This window comes from Salvelinus fontinalis, chromosome 28, assembly GCF_029448725.1.
Source record: "Salvelinus fontinalis isolate EN_2023a chromosome 28, ASM2944872v1, whole genome shotgun sequence".
NCBI lineage: Eukaryota > Metazoa > Chordata > Actinopteri > Salmoniformes > Salmonidae > Salvelinus > Salvelinus fontinalis.
In genome coordinates this window covers 17,030,365-17,056,675 of record NC_074692.1, presented here as the reverse complement: position 1 = coordinate 17,056,675, position 26,311 = coordinate 17,030,365, and the positions used below count along the sequence as shown (strand labels likewise).

The 26,311-nt window shown below is 42.4% G+C and overlaps 1 protein-coding gene and 1 long non-coding RNA gene across 3 annotated transcripts in view; one reads left to right on the top strand and one right to left on the bottom strand.

The window, feature by feature from the left end:
* Window positions 1–1,221: 1,221 nt before the first annotated feature.
* Window positions 1,222–12,214, bottom strand: LOC129826303 (uncharacterized). Its single transcript, XR_008755013.1, has 5 exons — window positions 12,125–12,214; window positions 8,869–8,943; window positions 8,236–8,360; window positions 3,885–4,126; window positions 1,222–3,599 (listed from the first exon to the last, which is right to left on the bottom strand). It is a non-coding gene; the product is annotated as an uncharacterized LOC129826303 (long non-coding RNA).
* LOC129826300 (ras GTPase-activating protein 1-like) overlaps window positions 11,594–26,311 on the top strand; it is a 58,621-nt gene continuing 43,903 nt past the window's right edge. For both annotated transcript variants that reach the window (XM_055886868.1, XM_055886867.1), the window contains exon 1: window positions 11,594–13,021. In XM_055886868.1, the coding sequence (XP_055742843.1) occupies window positions 12,492–13,021 (530 nt within the window). In that variant the 5' untranslated portion in view covers window positions 11,594–12,491. The remainder of the gene's footprint in view (window positions 13,022–26,311) is intronic.

The window sequence follows — 26,311 nt, the reverse complement described above, 5'->3', positions numbered from 1 at the left end:
GGTATGAGGGCCCGACGTCCACAGGTGGGGGTTGTGCTTACAGCCCAACACTGTGCAGGACGTTTGGCATTTGCCAGAGAACACCAAAATTGGCAAATTTGCCACTGGCGCCCTGTGCTCTTCACAGATGAAAGCAGGTTCACACTGAGCACATGAGCACATGTGACAGACGTGAAAGAGTCTGGAGACGCCGTGGAGAACGTTCTGCTGCCTGCAACATCCTCCAGCATGACCTGTTTGGCGATGGGTCAGTCATGGTGTGGGGTGGCATTTCTTTGTGGGGCCGCACAGCCCTCCATGTGCTCGTCAGAGGTAGCCTGACTGCCAATAGGTACCGAGATGAGATCCTCAGACCCCTTGTGAGACCATATGCTGACACGTGCACATTTGTGGCCTGCTGGAGGTCATTTTGTAGGACTCTGGCAGTGCACCTTCTTGCACAAAGGCGGAGGTAGCGGTCCTGCTGCTGGGTTGTTGCCCTCCTACGGCCTCCTCCACGTCTCCTGATGTACTGGCCTGTTTCCTGGTAGCGCCTCCATGCTCTGGACACTACGCTGACAGACACAGCAAACCTTTTTGCCACAGCTCGCATTGATGTGCCATCCTGGATGAACTGCACTACCTGAGCCCCTTGTGTGGGTTGTAGACTCCGTCTCATGCTACCACTAGAGTGAGAGCACCGCCAGCATTCAAAAGTGACCAAAACATCAGCCAGGAAGCATAGGAACTGAGAAGTGGTCTGTGGTCACCACCTGCAGAATCACTCCTTTTTTGGGGGTGTCTTGCTAATTGCCTATAATTTCCACCTTTTGTCTATTCCATTTGCACAACAGCATGTGAAATTTATTGTCAATCAGTGTTGCTTCCTAAGTGGACAGTTTGATTTCACAGAAGTGTGATTGACTTGGAGTTACATTGTGTTGTTTAAGTGTTCCCTTTATTTTTTTGAGCAGTGTATATTGTGACATTCTCATTGCTTTCACAGCCCTTTAATTCATGACAATAACGACAGTGACCGGAGAAAAGGTAGCATGCATATCTGCTATGCCTACGGCTTCCAGAATGTATAAGATAAGAAACATTTACAATAAATGTAATTATATCCGAATCATGGATGACAGAGCAGACAGTTTTAAATGTATGGCTCAGTTGGAATGAGAAATATGAATACTTACAGTTAGGATCACCACTTTATTTTAAGAATGTGACATGTCAGAATAATAGTAGAGAGAATCATTTATTTCAGCTTTTATTTCTTTCATCACATTCCTAGTGGGTCAGAAGTTTACATTCATTCAATTAGTATTCGGTAGCATTGCCTTTATATTGTTTAACTTGGGTCAAATGTTTCGGGTAGCCTTCCAAAAGCTTCCCACAATAAGTTTGGGGAATTTTGGCCCATTGCTCCTGACAGAGCTGGTGTAACTGAGTCAGGTTTGTAGGCCTCCTTGCACGCACACTTTTTCAGTTCTGCCCACAAATTTTCTATAGGATTGAGGTCAGGACTTTGTGATGGCCACTCCAATACCTTGACTTTGTTGTCCTTAAGCCATTTTGCCACAACTTTGGAAGTATGCATGGGGTCCCATGTGGCTCAGTTGGTAGAGCATGGCGCTTGCAACGCCAGGGTTGTGGGTTCGATTCCCACGGGGGGCCAATACAAAAAAGTATGAATGTATGTACTTGTAAGTCGCTCTGGATAAGAGCGTCTGCTAAATGACTTAAATGTATATGGAAATGTCGTTATTCATTTGGAAGAACCATTTGCGACCAAGCTTTAACTTCCTGACTGATGTCTTGAGATGTGGCTTCAATATATCCACATAATTTTCCTGTCTCATGATGCCATCTATCTTGTGACGTGCACCAGTCCCTCCTGCAGCAAAGCACACCCACAACACGATGCTGCCACCCCCGTGCTTCACGGTTGGGATGGTGTTCTTCGGCTTCCAAGCCTCTCCCCTTTTCCGCAAAACATAACAATCGTCATTATGGCCAAACGGTTCTATTTTTGTTTCCTCAGACCAGAGGACATTTCTCCAAAAAGTACAATCTTTGTCCCCATGTGCAGTGTCAAACCTTTTATGGAGGTTTTGGAGCAGTGGCTTCTTCCTCGCTGAGCGGCCTTTACGGTTATGTCGACATAGGACTCGTTTTACTGTGGATATACTTTTGTACCCGTTCCTTCCAGCATCTTCACAATGTCCTTTGCTGTTGTTCTGGGATTGATTTGCCCTTTTCTCACCAAAGTACGTTCATCTCTAGGAGACAGAACACGTCTCCTTCCTGAGCGGTATGACGGCTGCGTGGTACCATGGTGTTTATACTTGCGTACTATTGTTTGTACAGATGAACGTGGTACCTTCAGGGGTTTGGAAATTGCTCCCAAGGATGAACCAGACTTGTGGAGGTCTACAATTTTTTTTTTCTGAGGTCTTGGCAGATTTCTTTTGATTTTCCCCTGATGTCATGCAAAGAGGCACTGAGTTTGAAGGTAGGCCTTGAAATACATCCACAGGTACACCTCTGATTGACTCAAATGATGTCAATTAGCCTATCAGAAGCTTCTAAAGCCATGACATAATTTCCGGAATTTTCCAAGCTGTTTAAAGGCACAGTCAACTTAGTGTATGTAAACTTCTGATCCACTGGAATTGTGATACTGTGAATTATAAGTGAAACAATCTGTAACACAAACATATGTATTAGGACTCATTAAAATCAACTGCATATTTAATGTAGAGTTATGAAATTGACTAAAATGTACAGCCATGCAGTTAAATACTATCATACAGATAAACAAAACTATTTATTTTACTTTCATTCCTCTTTCTGTCTCACAACTTATGCTCATGAGATGGAAGCATTTAATTTCAATATACTGGACACTTAATTTCAACATATTTTTGTGACTCAATCCGCACCATTATGAAACAAAGCAAACAACCACATTTTTACCACTCACATCCGACACCAGCATGGCCAAGAGTGTCAGTTATGGGTCCCACTGACCCAGCACCTGCGGGACATGGGGGCCCGGGGGGGGGGGGGACAGGTAGACCCTACCCCACAAAAAACATCTTGATTTTTGTACACTTCATTTTGGCCCATTCTACCCCTCACCTTCCCATGCATGCAAATTGTCCCAAGTTTGTTGCTGTAATACAGTTTGGGTTCTCAGTCAACTTGCTTGGTAAAAGAAGGGCCAATAAAGAAATATAAACTTCTGAAAGATGTCGTAAAGGACAAAATAGCTAGAAAGGAACATGTCAATTCCTAGGTTAGACAAAATACAGCTAGGAATGTGATCAGCTCGACATTAGCAAATTCTTTACACGCGAATGGACTTCCAAGTGCAAATTGCGCTCGACTTCGCGATTCGGACGCTGTGGGCAACTTCAGTCAAGGTTTGTTCTTGAATACAAACATCTGTAATGGGTTCAGGGTTTTTTATACGAGTGACAGGTGTAGTGGACTACTAGCTGAACCAGCAAGGATGATGAGGAAATATATAGAATTTTGGTTTTCAGTGGAGTGAAGAGAAGTGGACCCACCAGAAAAGTCTCCAAGGCAGGATACCCAGAAAAAAACACAAAGGTCTGAAACAAAGAATGTAAAATTGCTAATTATACATCATAGCAGTAATATGACCCATAGCCTTTCCCCTGCATTCACAAACAGGTAGAGGCTACTACTTTGTAGTTCAGCCCCCACAACACCTCCCCTACAGTAATGTAGCTGAAATATGATTGGTCTCAACTGAACATTTTGGTGTTAACAACCCTATTTTTGTTGTTGCTTCAGGGTCTTCGCTAGTTGCAATGAATGTGGTTGCAGAAGCATATTTTGGACAGACTTTTGAAAATGGAAGAATGTAGACCCACCGGCTGGGGGGTCTGGGGGGCCCCGGAGGTCCGCTGAGGCCAGTCTGTTCCTCACCACGTCTGAGGGGCACTGGAGCCCGACTGGCCCTCGCCATGTCTGGATGGGAGTGGAGTTCTACTGGGGCCAGGCTGGACCTCGCCGTTTCTTGGGGGGACTGGAGGTCCACTGTGGCCCATGCCACTTCTTGGGGGGACTGGAGCTGCACTGGGGCCCGGCCGACCCTCGCCGCGTCTGGGGGTGACTGGAGCAATGTGCAAAAGGACTATTGTTAAGTTACACTAATAGACTATCAAGAAAGATCTGAAAGATTAATATCAAGGAAAAACCATAAGCTACAGAACATGAACTGCCATTAATAAGGCATTATTCTACACATGATCAGAGAGGGAGAAACATTAACCCCTTTACCAAAAGAGCAACTTGATCTACAAAAATATATTATGGTGCAGCGCTTCCCTTACTTTTCACACAATAAACCATTTGCATACAGTTGTTAAGAGTAATTTCGGGGGCCGTCCTACAATATCTATTCAGTTATGTCAAGTATAAATTTCATTGGAAAATTGAACAAAAACAAGATAGAATGAGACAAAAATAATTTCAAATTTGAGGTCCCCTGCCTTCGCCAGTATGTCTTCCAGCGGTTTCTATCCAAAAGATGACGTTCGCTTGATGGTTAACTCATGCCCCAGACATCGAATTACGATGGTCCTATCCTCAAAAGAGCAATAGGGGAACCAACCTTTTTCACCACATTCATCTAACAGGGAAGACACAGAGAGCTTGGCGTGGATAACATACACTACCATTCAAAAGTTTGGGGTCACTTGGAAATGTCCTTGTTTTTGAAAGAAAAGCACATTTTTTGTAGATTAAATTGATCAGAAATACGTTGTTAATGTTGAAATTACTATTGTAGCTGGAAACGACTGATTTTTAATGGAGTATCTACACACAGAGGCCCATTATCAGAAACCATCACTACTCTGTTCCAATGGCATGTTGTGTTAGCAAATGCAAGTTGATCATTTTAAAAGGCTAATTGATCATTAGAAAATCATTTTGCAATTATGTTAGCACAGCTGAAAACTGTTGTTCTGATTAAAGAAGCAATAAAACTGTCTTTCTTTAGACTAGTTGAGTATCTGGAGCTTCTGTGGGTTCGATTACAGGCTCAAAATGGCCAGAAACAAAGACCTTTCTTCTGAAACTCGTCAGTCTATTGTTGTTCTGAGAAATGAAAGCTATTCCATGTGAGAAATTGCCAAGAAACTGAAGACTACTCCCTTCACGGAACAGCGCAAACTGTCTCTAACCAGAATAGAATGAGGAGTGCTAAGGCCCCGGTGCACAACTGAGCAAGAGGACAAGTACATTAGTGTCTAGTTTGAGAAACAGATGCCTCACAAGTTCTCAACTGGCAGCGTCATTAAATAGTACCCACAAAACACCAGTCTCAACGTCAACAGTGAAGAGGCAACTCCGGGATGCTGGTCTTCTAGGCAGAGTTCCTATGTCCAGTGTCTGTGTTCTTTTGCCCATCTTAACCATGTATTTTTATTGGCCAGTCTGAGATATGGCTTTTTCTTTGCAACTCTGCCTAGAAGGCCAGTTGAGGACTTGTGAGGCGTCTGTTTCTCAAACTAGACACTCCAATGTACTTGTCCTCTTGCTCAGTTGTGCACCGTGGTCATCAACTCTTCTTGCCCTAACGTCTTCAGTCATCTGTCCTTTATCCCTTGACTCCCTGAGCTCCTCAGCCATCTTCTGGAATTTCCTCCTCTCCATCTCACCTAAACTCCCCCACCTGCCACTGAGGGTTGTCGGGTCACCTGAGATGACAATATTGTATACTGATGTCAACTATAACAGAGGATATTGTCGTGGTGAAAGTGTTGTGAGCTATTGGCTTACTTGACCAATACAGGATCACCTTCAAACTGCTAATGCTCACCTACAAAGCACCCAATGGACTGGCGCTCTCATACGTTACTGACCTTCTGCACCCCTACATTCCGACCTGCTCACTGCACTCCTCTAACAATGGCCTCCTCATAATTCCTTGCACCAGGCTCCGCACCATAGGAGACGTTGCATTTAGCAGTGCAGCCCCTCAAAATAGCACACAAAAACTGTCACAAATCTCCGGTTTATTGTACCGATGCGGTGGTACAAGACAATGGGCGCTTTTGCGCCAGTGCCACGGGACACAGTTCTACCGTGACAGAGCTAAGGCGAGAACACCATGTTCTTTCACTATTTAATCAGATATTCAACTGATTAACAGGCCAGATACAGTAGGTTATAAACACACAATAACACACGTGACCCATGATGTAACAATATTATAAAGCTATTATAGTCCCCACATAATATACGCCATTAAGCAGACACTTGTAAGCGACGTAGTCATGCAACTTAGGCATATGTAGCTTAACCTCTTTCTAAATATGTTGGAAAACAAATTGCTTTATGTAATGAAGAGCACCAGTGTAATGAAACAATTCACTTTTAAATTGTTCTCTAATTGAACATCACGGAATACCCAAGTCGAATGTTTCATTGGTGTGACATGCGTCACCTAATTGTGATTGCGCCTACTTGCGTCTCGTTATTGGTGGGTGGGGTTTTCCCTATACATTTCCAGTGTTTCCCAGTGGCTAGAAGATTCCCATTAATTGTAAATGTTGGAGTGCCTTCAGAGGACAAGAAAGGTGAATGTGACTTAGACCAAATTTCCAGTAATGGCAGGCTGGTAGTATGACCTCCAGCACTTGGAAACGAATTAAGAAACATGGCATCACTTTGTACTTACTGCTATGTAATTACAGTCAAGCAGTATTGGTTGTTAGATAACAGCACAACTCCAGCCAACCTGTTTCAGAACAATGTTGATACTGCATAAATTATTGTGTACTAGTTATATAGGTTTGAGGGCAGCTTGATGTAGCGTGAATAGATACACTGTCATTACCACTTACTGTAGGCATCCCATCTCACAACTGCTGAATTATTATGGATTGACAAGTGATTTGTAGTGAGCCACATAGTTTTAAGTAATAGATTTCTGAATACATTTCACTTGTGATTCAAACCATGGACCTCATTCCTGTAAATCACTCATTAATGTGCAAAAATCTTCCTCAACCATGAACGCTTATTGTCAGAAGAATCCATATTCCTCCTACCCCTGGGCAAGATCATGCAACATCACAAAGTTCACTTCCACTGCTATGCTGATGACACGCAGCTCTACCTCTCCACCAAACCCACCACTCCCCTGCCTTCACAACATCCAGAGCTGGATGAGCATGAACCTTTTCAAACTCAACAGCAACAAGACAGAGGTCATGCTCATCAGCGCCAAATCCACTCTTTCAAAGCATCACCAAAGATGGTTTCCTGGTCCATCTCTAAAACACAAGTCAAAAGCCTCGGTCCCTCCCTGGATAGTTCCTTCTTCCCACATAAAAACCAGCACCCGGACAGCATTCCTCCACCTCCGCCACTACAGCATCGAAACCCTCATCCATGCCTTTGTTACTTCCCGACTAGACTACTGTAACACTCTCCTCACCAGATCCCCACCAAACTCATCAATAGACTCCAACTGGTTCTGAACTGCTGACAGAATTCACACCAGCACCAGATCAACTGAACACGTCAAACCAATCCTGGCTCCCTGTGGTATCCTGTATTAACTTTAAAATCCTCCTCCTCACCTACAAAGCCCTCCACAACCTACCTCTCTGATCTTCTCCCAGTCTATGCCCCCTCCCGCTCCATCCGCTCCTCCTCTGCTGGTCTCCTTGTCTCCCCCCATTCCACCATGTGTGCCCGGGCCTTTAGCTCCTATTCCAAACTCTACCACCTTAAACCAAACCCTTACCCTAAACTGGGTTTGTATCCTCTTCCCAACCCCTCCCTCCTCTTTTTATCTGTCCTATTTTGTCTGGTCCTTTGATTTTAGATTGTTTCTATTTTAAATTGCACTGTTGATTGACGCACTTCATTTTATGACTTTACGTACCGCATTTCATTTTATGTAGGCCTACTTTTAATGTAAGATGTCTTTGAGTGTCCCGAAAGGCGTCCGCCAAATTAAAATGAATTAATAGCATTGTTTAAATAAAACTCTTACTTAAAACCCCCTTTAAAAACATCCAGCAGGAAACAGTCTTATTTGAAATGAGGAATATATCATATTTTTCTGACTAAAATAGGACTACTGTGGAAAGATGCATTATGGAATGGAGAAGTGAAAGTGATAGAGTAATTCTCAACATTTCACATCAGAATGTAGGACTAGATGTTTTATGTCGGAATAAACATTCATCTGAGAATACATACCTTTCCCCTTCAGCAGCTCTGCGCAAAACAAGTTATAGGCAGACACCGCGCTTATAACCAGCAGCTTTGCGACACCGGGTGTTGCAGGAGGTATTAAGTGAACACCCATAGTTACCAATCCAGTTCTGTAATTTCAAAAGGAAAGCATTGTCGTTAGATGTAAGTCATCTAAAACCATTCAAGCATAACACTGTATAACTTCTGTGTTGATAAAATGCTGTTTACAGTACAGTAATTAAACATGATTTTACACTGTTGCCTGATCCTGCCTAATCTGCAGTGTTTTAGGTAGTGGATTGTTCTTTTTTTCTGACAATATTCTAATAATACAGGGGGTTAGGAAAGAAAAGAACTTGACCAGGGGTCAGTCAGTAATTTTGTGCTATGGTGGAATGTCTCCCCATTATGCTCGTACCAATCCAATGCTTTTAGATGCAGTGGGTGAAAGGAAAGTGTGAACACTTCTGGATGCAGGGTGTCAGAACACAGCCTATTTCTTTACCCACTCTCCCCGAAATCAATGTGTACCCAATCCCCTCTTGCCACTAACCCCTCAAAATCCACCAACCCTAGTCACGTCTCTAATTCCACCTCCCTTCCTCTCTTGCGCCACCTCTTCCCTCCATTTCATACCTTAACTAAAGACACAGGTAGTCCTGTACCTGCAGCAGCCTTCGTCACCAGGGCTAAGGACCTCCTTTTCATACCCTGTTCATGATAATACACAAGGATGCCCCTGATGTTAGCTAACAACAACAACAAACAACAACAACAAAGATATATGAAATATTAAATTGTAACATGGCTATATGTAAGTGTTATCTAGTCTTTGAATAAGAGCCTTCAAGCCATTTGGTCTAACTGACAGGGGATTAGCCTTTGCCAGCAAGACCAACAGCCCTTGGTCAGGGTAGTTGGAACCAGTATTTTCATTGTACTTCACTCACATAGATAGCCTACTGCAGGTTACAATATGAAGCAAATTAAAACCACTAAAGCTGCGATTAAGTTTCTTCCATGTCTCTGTTTTGGTAAAAAAATATATACACTGTTCAAAAAAATAAATGGAACACTTAAACAACACAATGTAACTCCAAGTCAATCACACTTCTGTGAAATCAAACTGTCCACTTAGGAAGCAACACTGATTGACAATAAATTTCACATGCTGTTGTGCAAATGGAATAGACAAAAGGTGGAAATTATAGGCAATTAGCAAGATACCCCCAATAAAGGAGTGGTTCTGCATGTGGTGACCACAGACCACTTCTCAGTTCCTATGCTTCCTGGCTGATGTTTTGGTCACTTTTGAATGCTGGCGGTGCTCTCACTCTAGTGGTAGCATGAGACGGAGTCTACAACCCACACAAGTGGCTCAGGTAGTGCAGCTCATCCAGGATGGCACACCAATGTGAGCTGTGGCAAGAAGGTTTGCTGTGTCTGTCAGCGTAGTGTACAGAGCATGGAGGCGCTACCAGGAGACAGGCCAGTACATCAGGAGACGTGGAGGAGGCCGTAGGAGGGCAACAACCCAGCAGCAGGACCGCTACCTCCGCCTTTGAGCAGGAGGAGCACTGCCAGAGCCCTGCAAAATGACCTCCAGCAGGCCACAAATGTGCATGTGTCTGCTCAAACGGTCAAAAACAGACTCCATGAGGGTGGTATGAGGACCCGACGTCCACAGGTGGGGGTTGTGCTTACAGCCCAACACCATGCAGGAAGTTTGGCATTTGCCAGAGAACACCAAGATTGGCAAATTCGCCACTGGCGCCCTGTGCTCTTCACAGATGAAAGCAGGTTCACACTGAGCACATGTGACAGACGTGACAGTCTGGAGACGCCGTGGAGAACGTTCTACTGCCTGCAACATCCTCCAGCATGACCGGTTTGGTGGTGGGTCAGTCATGGTGTGGGGTGGCATTTCTTTGGGGGGGCCGCACAGCCCTCCATGTGCTCGCCAGAGGTAGCCCATTAGGTACCGAGATGAGATCCTCAGACCCCTTGTGAGACCATATGCTGGTGCGGTTGGCCCTGGGTTTGTCCTAATGCAAGACAATACTAGACCTCATGTGGCTGGAGTGTGTCAGCAGTTCCTGAAAGAGGAAGGCATTGATGCTATGGACTGGCCCGCCCGTTCCCCAGACCTGAATCCAATTGAGCACATCTGCGACATCATGTCTCGCTCCATCCACCAACGCCACGTTGCACCACAGACTGTCCAGGAGTTGGCGGATGCTTTAGTCCAGGTCTGGGAGGAGATGCCTCAGGAGACCATCCGCCACCTCATCAGGAGCATGCCCAGGCGTTGTAGGGAGGTCATACAGGCACGTGGAGGCCACACACACTACTGAGCCTCATTTTGACTTGTTTTAAGGACATTACATCAAAGTTGGATCAGCCTGTAGTGTGGTTTTCCACTTTAATTTTGAGTGTGACTCCAAATCCAGACCTCCATGGGTTGATAAATTTGATTTCCATTGATAATTTGTGTGATTTTGTTGTCAGCACATTCAACTATGTAAAGAAAAAAGTATTTAATAAGAATATTTCATTCATTCAGATCTAGGATGTGTTATTTTAGTGTTCCCTTTATTTTTTTGAGCACTGTATATATATATTGGACAGGGCTGGATAAATGTTTCCACTCTCAAATTCTTAGACAGAGCTATGGAAGAAAGGACTGACCATCCATGATATAGCTTGAGGCTATACAGTGTTTGTTTTTCATTTATTTTGTTTACAAACATTGGAGTAAAACAATCTTATATTTGGGGTTCTGGTGGGGTATGACAGTTGAACTAAGCTCATAAGGCATGTATAAGTTATATTCTTCAAGAATCAAATGGGTACATATAATTAACTTATAAGTCCAAAGATGTATGTAGAAACTGCTGATTTCACAATTAAAAGCCTAATGACAAGTAGCTAGCTAATCTGATTATATATTTCACCTGTCAGTGTTTTACTTATTATTTTCAGACAAACATTGAAAGGAATTGTTGAACACATCCGGTTGATTGGAGAAGTCATCATTGAGTGGGAACAGACTAGAGTGGAACAGAGAAATTACATGTAACATTAGCTACACAACGTGACGAGAATCCGTTAGCTAGCTAATCTTTTTTTTAAATTATAGCTAGCTGCTGTAACTAACATTATTTTGTCAATACTTGCCAACTTGGCTAGCTCAGAGACTACGCAACTATTAAAATCAGGGTCTAAACAGCTCACCAATTTATAAATCAAGCATGCTTTTATAAGAATCATGCTTAATCTAAATATGAAAACCCAGGAAATTGACAAAAAAATCCCGGGAATTGTTTTGCCTTCTATGGTGAACATGCGCACGCGGTCTCAGTTAAAATCACCATTGAAAGGGTCCAGTATCAGACAGTACTATGTGTGGTTCTGAATTACTATTCAAAGGTAACGCGTGTCATACATGTGGCGTGCCACATTCATCATATGAATGGTATGACAATTCTGTCCTTTTAATGGAGTGATTGTAGTGTAATCCGGTGTTGACACTGCTTTTCACTTCCTCGCCGATAGCAGATATAATGGATGCAGCTCGCGCAGTGAATTTACTCGGTACTCTCTTGGCTGGGCCTGCGCGTTAGCGAGCAGAGTGGGGAGAGGGAGGGAGCGAATAGCGGCGGCAGCAAGCCTCCAGCCCCGTAATCGAGAAAGAAACGCGAATTTACGCAAGAGCTGTAAATACCTCAGTTGGTGGGCTACATCGGTTAAACGAAGTCCACCAGAGGTTCAGGCGACAGAGGGGGCCGTTTGTGGTGGCATACTAAGACATTTGGGATCTCCGTAGGAGCAAAACAACAACAGCACAATACAGGATTTCACACACAGGCAGTGACAATAAAACAATACTTACCGACAAGTAGACTGGTGGCTGCCGAGGGAGCAGGCAGGACTAGGGAAAAAAAGGAATAAAATACGTCATCTGCCTCTCCCTTCAGGTATTTAAACGTTATTTTCAAAACCGCAATTCTAGCAGAACTTTAAACTCATGAAAACTCGTGTCTTCATAGCTAGCTAATGTAGGTAACTAGCTTTGGCTAGAGTTTAGCTAACGAGTTTGCGTTATTAGCTAACCGCTAGCTGGCTACCGTAAACGTGTTGTTTTCCAATAAACTTTTGGTGTTGTTTTTACCAACCCAAACAGTGAGGGGGTGCTGCAAGACTAGAGGGGAAGGGCAGGTTCCCTTCTCGACTTATTCCCCTCTACGTATTTAACGAAAATGATGGCTGCGGAGGTCAGTAGCGAGGATACGGGCTCTGTCTCGGCAGGGAAAGGGGTGGCGGGCGGCGGAGGCCCAGAGACGGCCCATTTTCCGTTTTATCCCAACCCGACCAGAGTGCGGGTCACTGATTTGGGCCAGGGAGCTGCAACAAACCTCCGCCACCCGTTGAACACCTCCCCAGACTCCCCCCCTGATATAAGTATGATTTACCCCGTGTCTGGAGGAGATATTGCCAGACCTGCCTTGTCCGCTACAGGGAGTGGCGGACATGCAATTATTCTAGGAACAAGTTCAGGGACCATTGGCAGTGTGTGTTACTCCCCCACCTCGGAGGGACCCGGCATCCGGATGTCACCCACCTCGGTGGGTCCCGACGGGTCAAGTGTCTTCCCACCTCTGCCACCACCTCCCCCACCGCCCCCAGGCTACGGGGGACTCGGAACTGTGGATGAAAGCGACATGCAGGATGGACCTGAATACGAGGAAGAGGAGGTGGTCTTCCCCCTCTCAGCGCCGCCCACGAACCAGTAAGGATTTGTTTTATATACACTCAAATTGTTCTGTGTATTGTTCATTGACACTTAGTTAGAAAACCAAAATAGTATTTTAAAACGACCGGGGTATATTTCCTTCCTGCTGCGGCCATCACCAGTGCTCAAGTTTCTATTATACTTGTTGCAGCTGATGTCGCTAATGGCAGCAAGTCAAATTAAGAAGGTAGATGTCAGGGTGTTCCAAGTAACCTAGGTTGTTGTTAATCATAAATCTAGTGAAGTAATGAATCATGTGTATATACCTGAGAACAATTACCATTAATCTCTCAATGTATAGAAATATTTGCATACTGGTTGCCTTATTTAACCAACTCAGCCAGTTCACTTGCTTACAATTATGAATGCAATATCATTCCCGGAATAATTGTAATGCATTTCTTTCAAGTGTAACAGTATAACTTTACGTCGTCCCCTCGCCCCGACACGGGCGCGAACCAGGGAACCTCTGCACACATCAACAACGGTTGCCCACGAAGCATCGTTACCCACCCACGTTACCCTACCTGCGGCCCTTGCAGAGCAAGGGGAAACCCTACTTAAAGTCTCAGAGCAAGTGACGTAACTGATTGAAATGCTACTACGCGTACCCGCTAACTAGCTAGCCATTTCACATCCGTTACACTCACCCCCCTTTCAACCTCCTCCTTTTCCGCAGCAACCAGTGATCCGGGTCAACAGCATCAATGTAACAGTATAACTTTAGTACGTCCCCTCGCCCCGACCCGGGCGCGAACCAGGGACCCTCTGCACACATCAACAACTGACACCCACGAAGCGTCATTACCCATCGCTCCACAAAGGCCACGGCCCTTGCAGAGCAAGGGGAAACCCTACTTAAAGTCTCAGAGCAAGTGACGTAACTGATTGAAATGCTACTACGCGTACCCGCTAACTAGCTAGCCATTTCACATCCGTTACACTCACCCCCCTTTCAACCTCCTCCTTTTCCGCAGCAACCAGTGATCCGGGTCAACAGCATCAATGTAACAGTATAACTTTAGTACGTCCCCTCGCCCCGACCCGGGCGCGAACCAGGGACCCTCTGCACACATCAACAACTGACACCCACGAAGCGTCATTACCCATCGCTCCACAAAGGCCACGGCCCTTGCAGAGCAAGGGGAAACCCTACTTAAAGTCTCAGAGCAAGTGACGTAACTGATTGAAATGCTACTAGCGCGTACCCGCTAACTAGCTAGCCATTTCACATCCGTTACACAAGGCCACACTAAAGTTATTTGGCCAGCCTGTGGCAGGTGTAGCAGTTGTGAAACCTATCTAGCACCTGTCAAAAATCATTTTGCTTCATTATTCTGAGCACCAATTAGGATCTTCTTTTAATCCACAGAATCATGTGGTCATAATTTATTTTATTTTAAATTGACTTTGGTTTTCTAATTGGTGTTCTCAGGAAATAATGAATCTCACATGTCCCTCCTAAATAAGGCTAGCCCATGCCTAGCCAAGAACTCCACAATGATTTCATCCACAGAGTTGGGCTCAGACTACACTAAAATTATATTTGGATCGACAATAACATTTTAGGACAGTAGTTTACACCTAATGGAAACAGATCATTTAATGTAAAAATATCTACTTTTTTAAATTCTGTTATTGAAATACAAACAATTGAGAAATAATAATTTGAAATGATTGTCCGGTTGATTAAATGTATTCAGGTAATCATGTTTCAACTCAATTAGAACCAGTACCTCCCAAATGAATGTTGTCAGTTTTAGCACTTTGAGTTGTTTGTCCTAACTACTAAATGAAAAATGCACTTTACATTCAAAAGTTTTATTTCCAAATAACTGGTATAGTGAAGGGAGCTTTGTACACCCATCTGCTTCTTTCTCTTCTATGAGCTTCTCTGCCAACTCCTAAGCCAGCAGTAAACAGTGTAGTACAGGGAACAGACCAGTTTAACTACAGTGACGGTTATATAAACTTTCAACTTTTTACATGTGTATGTTTATTTAACTTAGTTGAATGCACGTTTTTATTGAACAACTTCAGTGTCTGCTAAATGACACATGTCAATGTACAAATGTACGGTTGCAAAGCACGCTCTTTGAGCTCTCTAATGAGCCCCCCCCCCCCCCCAAATATATGTTTTTGACAGAAGGAAATTGGAATAGTTAATTTCTACATGAATTAATATTTCTGCACATCAAGTTCCACTGAGTTAAAGGGATAATCCACAGCCAGAAATAAGTCATTACATTTTTTTACACCTAGGTTCTATCCCTATGATTTCACTTCTAAGTGGTCCATTTGTGAAATCAGGAAATTGTGTAGGAACGCGTCATAGCTACATGGTTCTCGTCACTGGAGATAGGGGATAGCACACTATCACATTTCAAAATGCTTTTAAAACAATTACCTGCGCTACAGATCGCCAAATCATCCAATAGATGGTATGGGCATACTTGTCTTAAAACATCTATCTGTCTATATCATCTTGACAAAGTATATATTTCGCTTAGATGTGCCCAATCTAAACGGTGTCTAAACGGTTTCTCCTTCAAGTACCATATCGCACAGCACCCTGTGGGAAACCTGGGAAAGGGCCATTGTTGCATTAGCTGCATATTCTGCACTTGCTCTGGGCAGAGGCGAACTGCAGTTGAACTCTGTGAGATAGACACCTAAATGGATAGTCCAGTTTGTTTAGGCGATTTTACAGCTCGCTAGCTAGCTACTTCACATGCTGATATTGACTATGGTATTATTGTGCGTAGCTACGTTTGGTTGCTAGCTAGCCATCCAGCACAGAGAGAGCATTGCATTTTGTAGTTGAGCTGCAACAGATTTCCACAGATTTTCACATGTTGCTACCAACTTTATATAAAGACAAAATGAAGAATTTCTTCACAAATAATTATTTTCACATATTAGTGCTCTTTACCTGTTAATCATAGGAATTAGTGGTTTGTGGTGGATTATCCCCTTAAGTAAATTCTACCACAGACAATATAATTCCGCCATGAAACATAAATTGATCGTGTAAAGTAACAAAATATGATGGAGCAAAAGTAACTTTTTTGTGTGTAGTTAAAAAAAACAAAAAAACAATCTGACTCCTTTGAGTCGATATGCAGTCGATACTTAAAATGTAAATTCTTTAAATTTACTGTGTACCTATGTTTGTTCTGTGTTGCGTGTCTTTGTTTGAAATCCACATTTCTTAAATAAAACGTTAATCAAGTAAAACCACGGACTGTTTCCTTCTTGTAATTGAATTGGCATATTCGCTGAGTTGCTGTCTTAGAGCAACAGCAGTAAGGAAACAGTCGGTGGTTGTATTTGATTAACGTTTTATTACATTACAGCAAACAAAAAAGCACGCTACAACAGAGGACAAACATTGGTAGGCCTACATGGTAAATGTTTAAGAATTTTAAATGTTTAAGTCCGAGGTAATTTCAAAAACTCTAGTCTGTGCTTCAACTCCGTGGAGAAATCATCATGGAGTTGAGGTATTTGGCTAGCCTATGCCCTCCTACTGTAGGCTTTTGTGTCCGTGTGCTGCAGTAGGACTATCCATTGTGGGAGATGGAACTTATTGGGTTTCCCTACACAATCATATAGGCCTATGTATATTTTCTTTGTAGTTTGTGTGCTTGTGGCACTCGCGTTTGTCACAGTCTCATTAGAGAAGTGCTGAGCTTTTATCATTTCTGGCCTCACGCTGTGAGATATGGAAGTGACTGGGGCTGAAGTGTGGAATCAGCTCTTATTTTAGGAGCTACATATCTCCCTGTCAGATTGCAGAGGAAGGGGGAAGGCCAGCTTTTTAGCTCCCATTCGTTTCTACATTTGTGATGAACAACGCTTTGGAAGCAGCCCAACTGGAAATCCACTGCTTACAAGCAGTGAAAATAAATGTTTAGCCCAACGTTAGTGGTTTCACCACGATTTCCTTTATATCCCAACCTGTAGGGACGCCAGGCAGTGACACAGATGTCACATGTGTAATGAATGGGACACATTCTTTTACCCTTGTTATTTTTCCCACAATGAGAGATGTCAGATTTTTTTTTTTAATGTATTTTTTAATCAACTATAGGCACATTTCACACAACTGGAATCTGCTGCAACACAAGTCCTCTTTATCTGGTCTCCTGGTCTGTGGGTTGAGTTGTGGTGACCTGGCCACTGTAAACTAGCATGTTCAGACTTAGTGCCTGGTGTGACGTGCTGTGCCAAAGGTTACAAATTACCCTACCGTACGCACACAATGTTGTCAGACAAAACAAAGTGCGTTGCAATTCAACATCAAGACTCAGAGAAACTATTTTGTATGAAGCATTATGGCTTCTTTGGCGGATTTCATATTTATTGTTGTCAGTGTAGCATAGCACTACAGATCTGCTACAGTCAGCAATTTTACATCATCACTTATTGTTGACACATTATAGTTGAGGCCCTAACACATTTTTGCTCATGACTTAAAAGTCTCAAACAGTTATTCTGATAAAACGTTATATGCTACATGACCAAATGTATGTATACACCTGCTCGTCGGACATCTCATTCCAAAATCATGGGCATTAATTTGGAGTTGGTCTCCCCTCTTTGCTGCTATAACAGCCTCCTGGGAAAGCTTTCCACTAGATTTTGGAACATTGCTGCGGGGACTTGCTTCCATTCAGCCACGAGCATAAGTGAGGTCGGGTACTGATGTTGGGCGATTAGGCCTGGCTCTCAGTCAGCGTTCCAATTCATCCCAAAGGTGTTCAATGGGGTTGAGGTCAGAGCTCTGTGCAGGCCAGTGAAGTTCTTCCACACCAATCTTAACAAACAATTTCTATATGGACCTCGCTTTATGCAGAGGGGCATTGTCATGCTGAAACAGGAAAGGGCGTTCCCCAAACCGTTGCCACAAAATTGGAAGCACAGAATTGTCTAAAATGTCATTGTTTGCTGTAGCGTTAAGATTTCCCTTTACTGGAACTAAGGGGCCTAGCCCAAATCAAGAAACAACCCAGACCATTATTCCTCATCCACCAAACTTTACAGTTGGTACTATGCTTTCGGGCAGGTAGCGTTCTGCTGGCATCCATATTTGTCCGTCAGACTACCACACGGTGAAGAGTGATCAATCACTCCACGGAATGCATTTCCACTGTCTAGAGTCTCTAGTTACGGTGAGGTTTACACCACTCCAGCCGACGCCAGACATTTTGCATGGTGATCTTAGGTTTGTGTGCGTCTGCTCGGCCATGGAAACCCATTTCATTAAGCTCCTGACTAACAGTTCTTGTGCTGATGTTGCTTCCAGAGGTAGTTTGGGACTTGGTAGTGAGTGTTGCAACCGAGGACAGACAATTTTTACGAGCAACCTTCATCAGCACTGTCCCGTTCTGTGAGCTTCAGTGGGCTTACCGCTTTGCGGCGCTCCTGTTTATAATTTAAATTTGTCATTATGAGGAGGGGGTTTATTTAATCAATTTTAGAATAAGGCTGTAACATAATAAAATGTGATAAAAAGTCAAGGGGTCTGAATACATTCCGAAATCACTGTATAGTGTGTTTTTCCCCCTAAAATTTAAACGGATTTTTCTCATGTTCAACTACCAGGAAGTCTGAAAAGACAGACTTGAGTTGGTGGTGAGCTAGTAGGCTGAGTGGATGGGGAGCTCGCCTTGACTGGCGGTTCTTTGAAGCAACATGGATGCAGTGTTGCAGTGACATTTTCTCAAGCAATTTTGCCGATACACAAAGCAACTCGAACAACATTGAAATTGCATGCAACATCCAATCCTGTCATACATCGCATCATGGTTTCACCAAATATTTGTTTCCAACTTTTTTGTCATTGTAACAGCATTAATATTGACAACATGTTGTCTGTAGGCTACTTTAGCTATCTAGCCCAAGTTAGCTATCTAGCCCAAGTGTCAGCACTGTTTATCAAGCTAGCTAGCTTGGACAATTTCAGTTGACTTTACAGGGTGAGTTCTGGGTATTTTTCCTTATATATAAATATTGTCTGACAATGTTCATATCATGACTATGTCAAGAAGTTTATGAATTGTCCATTTGGCATGTATCTTGATGTAATGATTGACAACTAAATCAGAGTTTTGGGCAACCCTTTCCCCACTTCTGTTCTATTCTGACTGAAGACTTAGCTAGCCAGTTACTAGCTAACAATGGAAGCGGAAACTTATCTTTGCCTTAGATGAACAGGGCAAACCAAGTTATATTTGCTGTTATGCTTCAGTCAAATTTTGGCACTAGTAGACTAGCTACCAAGCTAAGTAAACCACGGCCATTTGCGATGTTGGTTACAAGGTGGTACTTATTTTAAATTGGGTACGAGAACATGACTTCACCATTAGTGTATTAAAATGAGACTTCTTGTGATGACACAAAAAGCCCTTAATAATTCCGCCTGCTGAATCGGTGTTTGACATGCGGGAGGGGACCAGTAACTTTATGATTGATCTTTATCAATGTAGAAGCAACCATCTTTTTTTCATTCTTTGAAAGTCATACTTTGATCTGGTTTCATCCAAATATCATCACATTTCCTGAAAAATATGGTTGACTTGGGACCTTCGCTGATTGAAGTGCACACACTGTCGACCAGGGCCTTAGAGTGGTGACACACCATCCGTCCACACACCAAGTCCATAGGCGACTCCTTACAATGTCACTCTCAGGGCTGGACATCCTAACATCCCTGGCAGCGTAATGGACACCTCTTGAGGACAGTGTAGTTGAGAGGATTGCGCCCTTGCCACAAAATTATGACCCAGTTAACCTCTCTAGGGTATGTGGGACGGTAGCGTCTCACATCGTCAACAGCCAGTGAAACTGCAGGGTGCCAAATTCAAAACAACAGAAATCCCATAATTAAAATTCCTCAAACATAAGTATTTTACACCATTTTAAAGATACACTTGTTGTAAATCCAGCCACAGTGTGCGATTTCAAAAAGGCTTTGCGACAAAAGCACACAACGATTATGTTAGGTCAGTACATAGTTACAGAAAAACAGACATTTTTCCAGCCAAAGAGAGGAGTCACAAAAAGCAGAAATATATAGAGAAAATTAATCACTAACCTTTGATCTTCATCAGATGACACTCATAGGACTTCATGTTACACATCATTATAAATATTCACTTACCTTTGATCTTCATCAGAATGCACTCCCAGGAATCCCAGCTCCACAATAAATGTTTGTTTTGTTCGATGAAGTCCATAATTTATGATAAAATACATCCTTTTTGTTTTCGCGTTTAACCCAGTAATTAAAATTCATGACGCGCGATCACTAGGGGCAGACAAGTCAAAAAGTTCCGTTACAGTCCGTAGAAACATGTTAAACGATGTATAGAATCAATCTTTAGGATGTTTTTAACATAAATCTTCAATAATGTTTCAACCGGTGAATTCCTTTGTCTTCAGAAATGCAATGGAATGCAAGCTAACTCTCTCACGTGAACGCGCCTGGTCAGCTCGTGGCTCTCTGGCAGACCTCTGACTCATTCCCCTTTCATTCGCCCCCACTTCACAGTAGAAGCCTCAAACAAGGTTCTAAAGACTGTTGACATCTAGTGGAAGCCTTAGTAAGTGCAATATGACCCTATTTCCACTATCTTGGATAAGCAGAGAGTTGGAAAACTACAAACCTCAGATTTCCCTGTTCCTGGTTGGATTTTTTCTCAGGTTTTTGCCTGCCATATGAGTTCTGTTATACTCAACAATATCATTCAAACAGTTTTAGAAACTGCAGAGTGTTTTCTATCCAAATCTATGAATATGCATATCCTAGCATCTGGGCCTTAGTAACAGGCAGTTTACTCTGGGCACACTTTCCATCCGGACGTGAAAATACTGCCCCCTACCCAAGAGGGATTTAGACGCAGGTCTTATCCGCATGTGCCACTACTCCACTGTGGAGAGGTGACTGTCTGAAGCAGTGGTGCCGTCCCATGGATGATGCATCATCTGATAAACAGGCAGACAAATGCACATTTAAGATCCTATAAAATCGCTTATTCCGTTTTCTCTGTTTTTAGTTTTTCCAGGTTAACGTTCTTCCCAGTTTTTTTACAGGTTTTCGTGCTCAAAATTTATATATTTTTTTGAAAAACAACTAAATTGTTCTATTAAGTCCACAACTATGCTTAAACCACATCAGCAGACCAATTTTGAGCCCTGGGAAAATAGAATTTTGGTTATAGTTACCCTTTTAATGCAAGTGTGCACCCACCAGCAAGAAACCGTTGTTTCTGTAGTGTCATTGATGCAAAATTCATGATATAATTCTGCCAAGCAGGCATAGACTACTTTGTAGTTACCATATTAATCGAGAAGGTTTTTGGTAGAGCCTGACAAATATGGGATTTTTGGGTCCTATGCCGATTTATATCTGAAGCTATATTGTGGAATCAAAAACACACTTTTAACACATTATGCTCCAAAGGGTTAACAAATACTCATGCAGGAAAAGTTACACACATTGTTTTTAGCAAGCTAGCTAAATTAGAATCTTATCTCATCATGAACACAATCACATGGTCCCAATGATAGATCTGCCCCAACTGTCTTGCAGATTGCATATTTTGGAAAACGAATGAAATAAGTCCACTAACATAATAGGCCCAGATAGCAATGGTGTCTTTGTATCAAGTACCCGTGTTCACTTTGGCACCAGTTTCAGTGTTCGCACATAGCACTGGCTAGATGGAGACTAACTACATTCCTATACCGCCTTATGCGGTGGGTTCTGATTGTACAAGGATACAATGTACAGATTCACTATGTGAAGGGTTCGGCGAATGTGGTTGCCGATGCTCTATCACAGGTTTAGTAAACTGAGGATACGTGTTGGGTTTTGTTATTGCAAACTGTAAGTTTGCAGGTTTTGGGGTGGGCGTGTTAGGTTCCCCAGTTTCTGTGTTGTTGGTTTGTATTTGTGTGTATGTATTTCAGGAAATGGCTTCCTGAATTCCCCCAAGCAGCTGATTGGTCGGCACCATTGCAGATTGGAGCTGACCCCGCCCTCTCGTCAGGGGATACAGCTGTCTGCAATTAGAGTCTTTCTCCAGCTGTATAAAAGCCAGTGTTGCTTTGCTCAGAGAAAGAGCTTATTAGTATGTCTTGTGTTGGTTGTTGCTCAGAGCTTATTTGATGTCATGTGTTGGTTGTTGCTCAGACAGTTTTTGTAAAGTATTTTGTAGCCGGTCCTGCTGAGGTATGTTTTTGTAATAAGGACTGTGTTTTGATTATTGAAATTGTTCACGTTAAGTTACTATTATTCTGTTTTTATTCCCAGGGGGGAAGGGGAAGGCCCCTTGGGAGTGTTTAGGCAAGGGGCCTGCAGGCATACATATACCCGTAGTATGTACTCTGTCTATGCACCCTGGGTAAGACCTGGGCGGACCATCCCCTGTATTTTGGTTAGTGCGCCAGGTGATGTTAGTTAGGTAAGTTGTGGGTAGGTAGGAGAGGGGGCTCTAACTTCTACTTTCTTTGCTTTGGTTCCGTCCAGCCCCTTTTCCCCAAAATTACTGTGTGAAGGAATAAATTCCCTGTTAATGGTAAAATTCTCTCTGTCATCCTTACCCGCAACTACAGTCGCATGCAACTCCCCATGGAGTGAAAGAGGTGTGTAGCAGGGTATTGCGTTCACTCTAAGAGGCTTGCATAGCACTGATATTGACTTTGGTATTATTGTGTGTCGCTACGTTTTGGTTGCTAGCTAGCCATCCAGCCCAGAGAGAGCATTGCATTTTGTAGTTGACTTGAGCTGCAACAGATTTCCACAATGATTTTCACATGTTGCTACCAACCTTTTGTAATGACAAAATGAACAATTTCATCACAAATATTGTTTACGAAGTAAGAACGTGATGAGGACAGGACTGCTTGCTTGGTGATGTGTTCTTTTGATTATTTACTTATTCAAATACACTGTTGCTGTCTGTCATGCCTACTCTCTTCAACGTTGTGACTTAGGGCTGAATGATGTTCAATGAAAAGCTCGTAGAGCACCCTCTTAAGGCAACCTTAATAAAATAAATAAATGACCGCAACTGAGCAGATGTATTTGTTCACTCTACGTATATAATGGTGCTTTACCTGTGGAATAAAGACCGATACAAGTATTTCTGTGAAAGGTTATCGGTCAACTGATTTATCGGTTGGGCTCTAGATTTTGGGAAAGCCTTTCCATCTCTACCAGAAGAAGGTTATCATTGGCATCAAAGTGTAGACATATGCACGTGCGCACACAGACGGCGGTTTCAGAAAGTTGCAGGAAAATACAAACGTTTAAATCAACACATTGTGTGATATCTTAACTTCTACTTCCTCCCAATCCCAGATCCGGGAGCACCCCCATCAGTAAAAAAGCTGACTAGCATAGCCTAGCATCTAAATATCATGAAATCACAAGTCCAAGACACCAGATGAAAGATACACATCTTGTGAATCCAGCCATCATTTCTGATTTTTAAAATGTTTTACAGGGAAGACACAATATGTAAATCTATTAGCTAACCACGTTAGCAAAAGACAACTTTTTTTACTCCACCATTTTTTTCCTGCATAGGTAGCTATCACAAATTTGACCAAATAAAGATATGAATAGCCACTAACCAAGAAACACTTTCATCAGATGACAGTCTGATAACATATGCTATACAATAAATATGTTTTGTTAGAAAAATGTGCATATTTCAGGTATAAATCATAGTTTACCATTGCAGCCACCATCACAACTCTCACCAGAGCAACTAGAATAACTACAGAGACCATCGTGTGTTACCTAAATACTCATCATAAAACATTTCTGAAAAAATACACAGTGTACAGCAAATGAAAGACAAACATCTTGTGAATCCAGACAATATTTCAGGTTTTCTAAGTGTTTTACAGCGAAAACACAATATAGCATTATATTAGCTTACCACAATAGCCAGAAACACAAGCCATTTACCAGCAGCAAAGGTTAGCGATTGTAACAAACAGGCAAAAGATATATAATTTTTGACTAACCTTCATAAACTTCTTCAGATGACAGTCCTGTAACATCATATTACACAATGCATATAGGGTTTGTTCGAAAATGTGCATATTTAGCGGCACATCGTGGTTATACAATGTGATTAGTGGCCAAACTTCAAGCAATCTGTCCGGCGCCATCTTGGAGAGGCACCTAATCTAATCGATAACTAATCATAAACTTGACTAAAAAATACAGGTTGGACAGCAAATGAAAGATACATTAGTTCTTAACCTCTACAGAGTACCTAACCCGGATCCGGGAGCACCCCCCCCCCCCCCCACACACTGATTAGCATCGCTAGCATAGCGTCACAATTAAATAGTAGCATCTAAATATCATTAAATCACAAGTCCAAGACACCCAATGAAAGACACAGATCTTGTGAATAAAACCACCATTTCAGATTTTTTAAATGTTTTACAGGGAAGACAAAATATGTAAATCTATTAGCTAAACACGTTAGCAAAAGACACCATTTTCTTACTCCAACAGTTTCTTACTCCATCAGGTGCTATCACCAATTCGGCTAAACTAAGATATTGATAGCCACAAACCAACAAACAAATTTATAAGATGACAGTCTGATAACATATTTATGGTATAGCATAGTTTTTTTTTTTTAAATGTGCATTTTTCAGGTATAAATCACAGTTCTACATTGCAGCTGCAATCTGATATAGTGCTGATGCAGCTAGAACAATTACAGAGACCAACGTTATATAACTAATTACTTGTCTTAAAACATTTCAGAAAAAATACACAGCGTACAGACATTGAAAGCCCAACATCTGGTGAATCCAAACAATATTTCAGATTTTTTAAATGTTTTATAGCGAAAACAAAATGTATCGCTAATTAGCATAACCAGGCCAGCCAGAACCGGCTGGACGCGCCCGACCAGTTCACATGCACGACAGATATATGAAATAACATCGTAAATTGGGTCTTACTATTGCTGGTCTTTCATCAGAATGTTGATCAAGGTGTCCTTAGTCCTGATGAGTCGTTCAATCCATTCACAATGGCAACCTCCCCTCTTCATTTAGCCTGGTACTGGTCGACTGGCACGGTCAATTCCCAAAGTTAAAAAACTCAAAGAACGGAACACGGCAAAACTCCCGAAAAAATTCTAATAATCTGATTAAACTATATTGAAAAAACATACATTACGGTGATATGGTCACATGTAGCAAACAAACTTCGACACGGAGCTAGTTTTCATCCGTAACGTCAGCATAACAAAAGACAATGCCACCTCTGAAAACGCGCATCTCAGAAACCGGAAGTTGTCGGTCACGCTAAAGAAATAAGTCTTATTTCACGTCAGTACAAGATAAACAAAAAATTTCTCCTCTGACGTCTTCCAAACACCCATAGGAAGAAGTAGGAAGTGTCATTCGGGTCATAGGTGGCGTGACCATATATAGGCAGAGCTTTGAAGCGAGCATACACATCTTGCAATCTTTTTCAGGCTCAGGGAAAGTGCTGTGAAATGACCTGTGTTTGACTCAGAGACTCAATTGGAACGGTTTTAGAAACCATAGCTTGTTTTCTATCCAATGCTATATGGTTATATGCATATAGTAACAGCAATAATTGAATAAGAGGCAGTTTAGTCTGTAGAGGCAATTATGCTAATGCGAAATAGCACCCCCTGTATTCTCAAGAAGTTAATGCAACCGCTGTGTTACATTTTTAAAATTAACGTTACTACGCATACAGCGTGCGCTAAAGCGGGACCGCACAGAAATTCATGCCGAAATTTTTGTTTAACATTTGTCAACATAAATACGAATTAACAGCATAAAACTTTTTACTATTTGCTGAGCTTCCATCAGAATCTTGGGCAAGGTGTCCTTTCTCCAGAACAATCGTCTTTCTGTTGAAAGATATCCTCTTCTCCTGTAGAAATAGCAGCTAACGCTAGCCATGCGCCGGAGAGGTGTCCAACTCGCGATAGCGCGTGACAAAGAAATTCCAGAAAATCGCAATAAACTGATATAAACTGCTATAAGTCGGTTTAAATTAACTACCTTGTGAAGTTAAGACAAAAATCTAATTAAATCAGAGCCGGAGATATAGAACTGCTAAAACAAAAGCTTTTCAGGACGCCATTGTGATGTCCCTCCTGCGTCAGGCCCCCCGTTGAAAAGGTCGGACCTTCCGTTCCATGAGGTTTTATAGTGGCCCAGATGTAATCCACTCCATTCAAATTCTCACCGCTTACTGACATC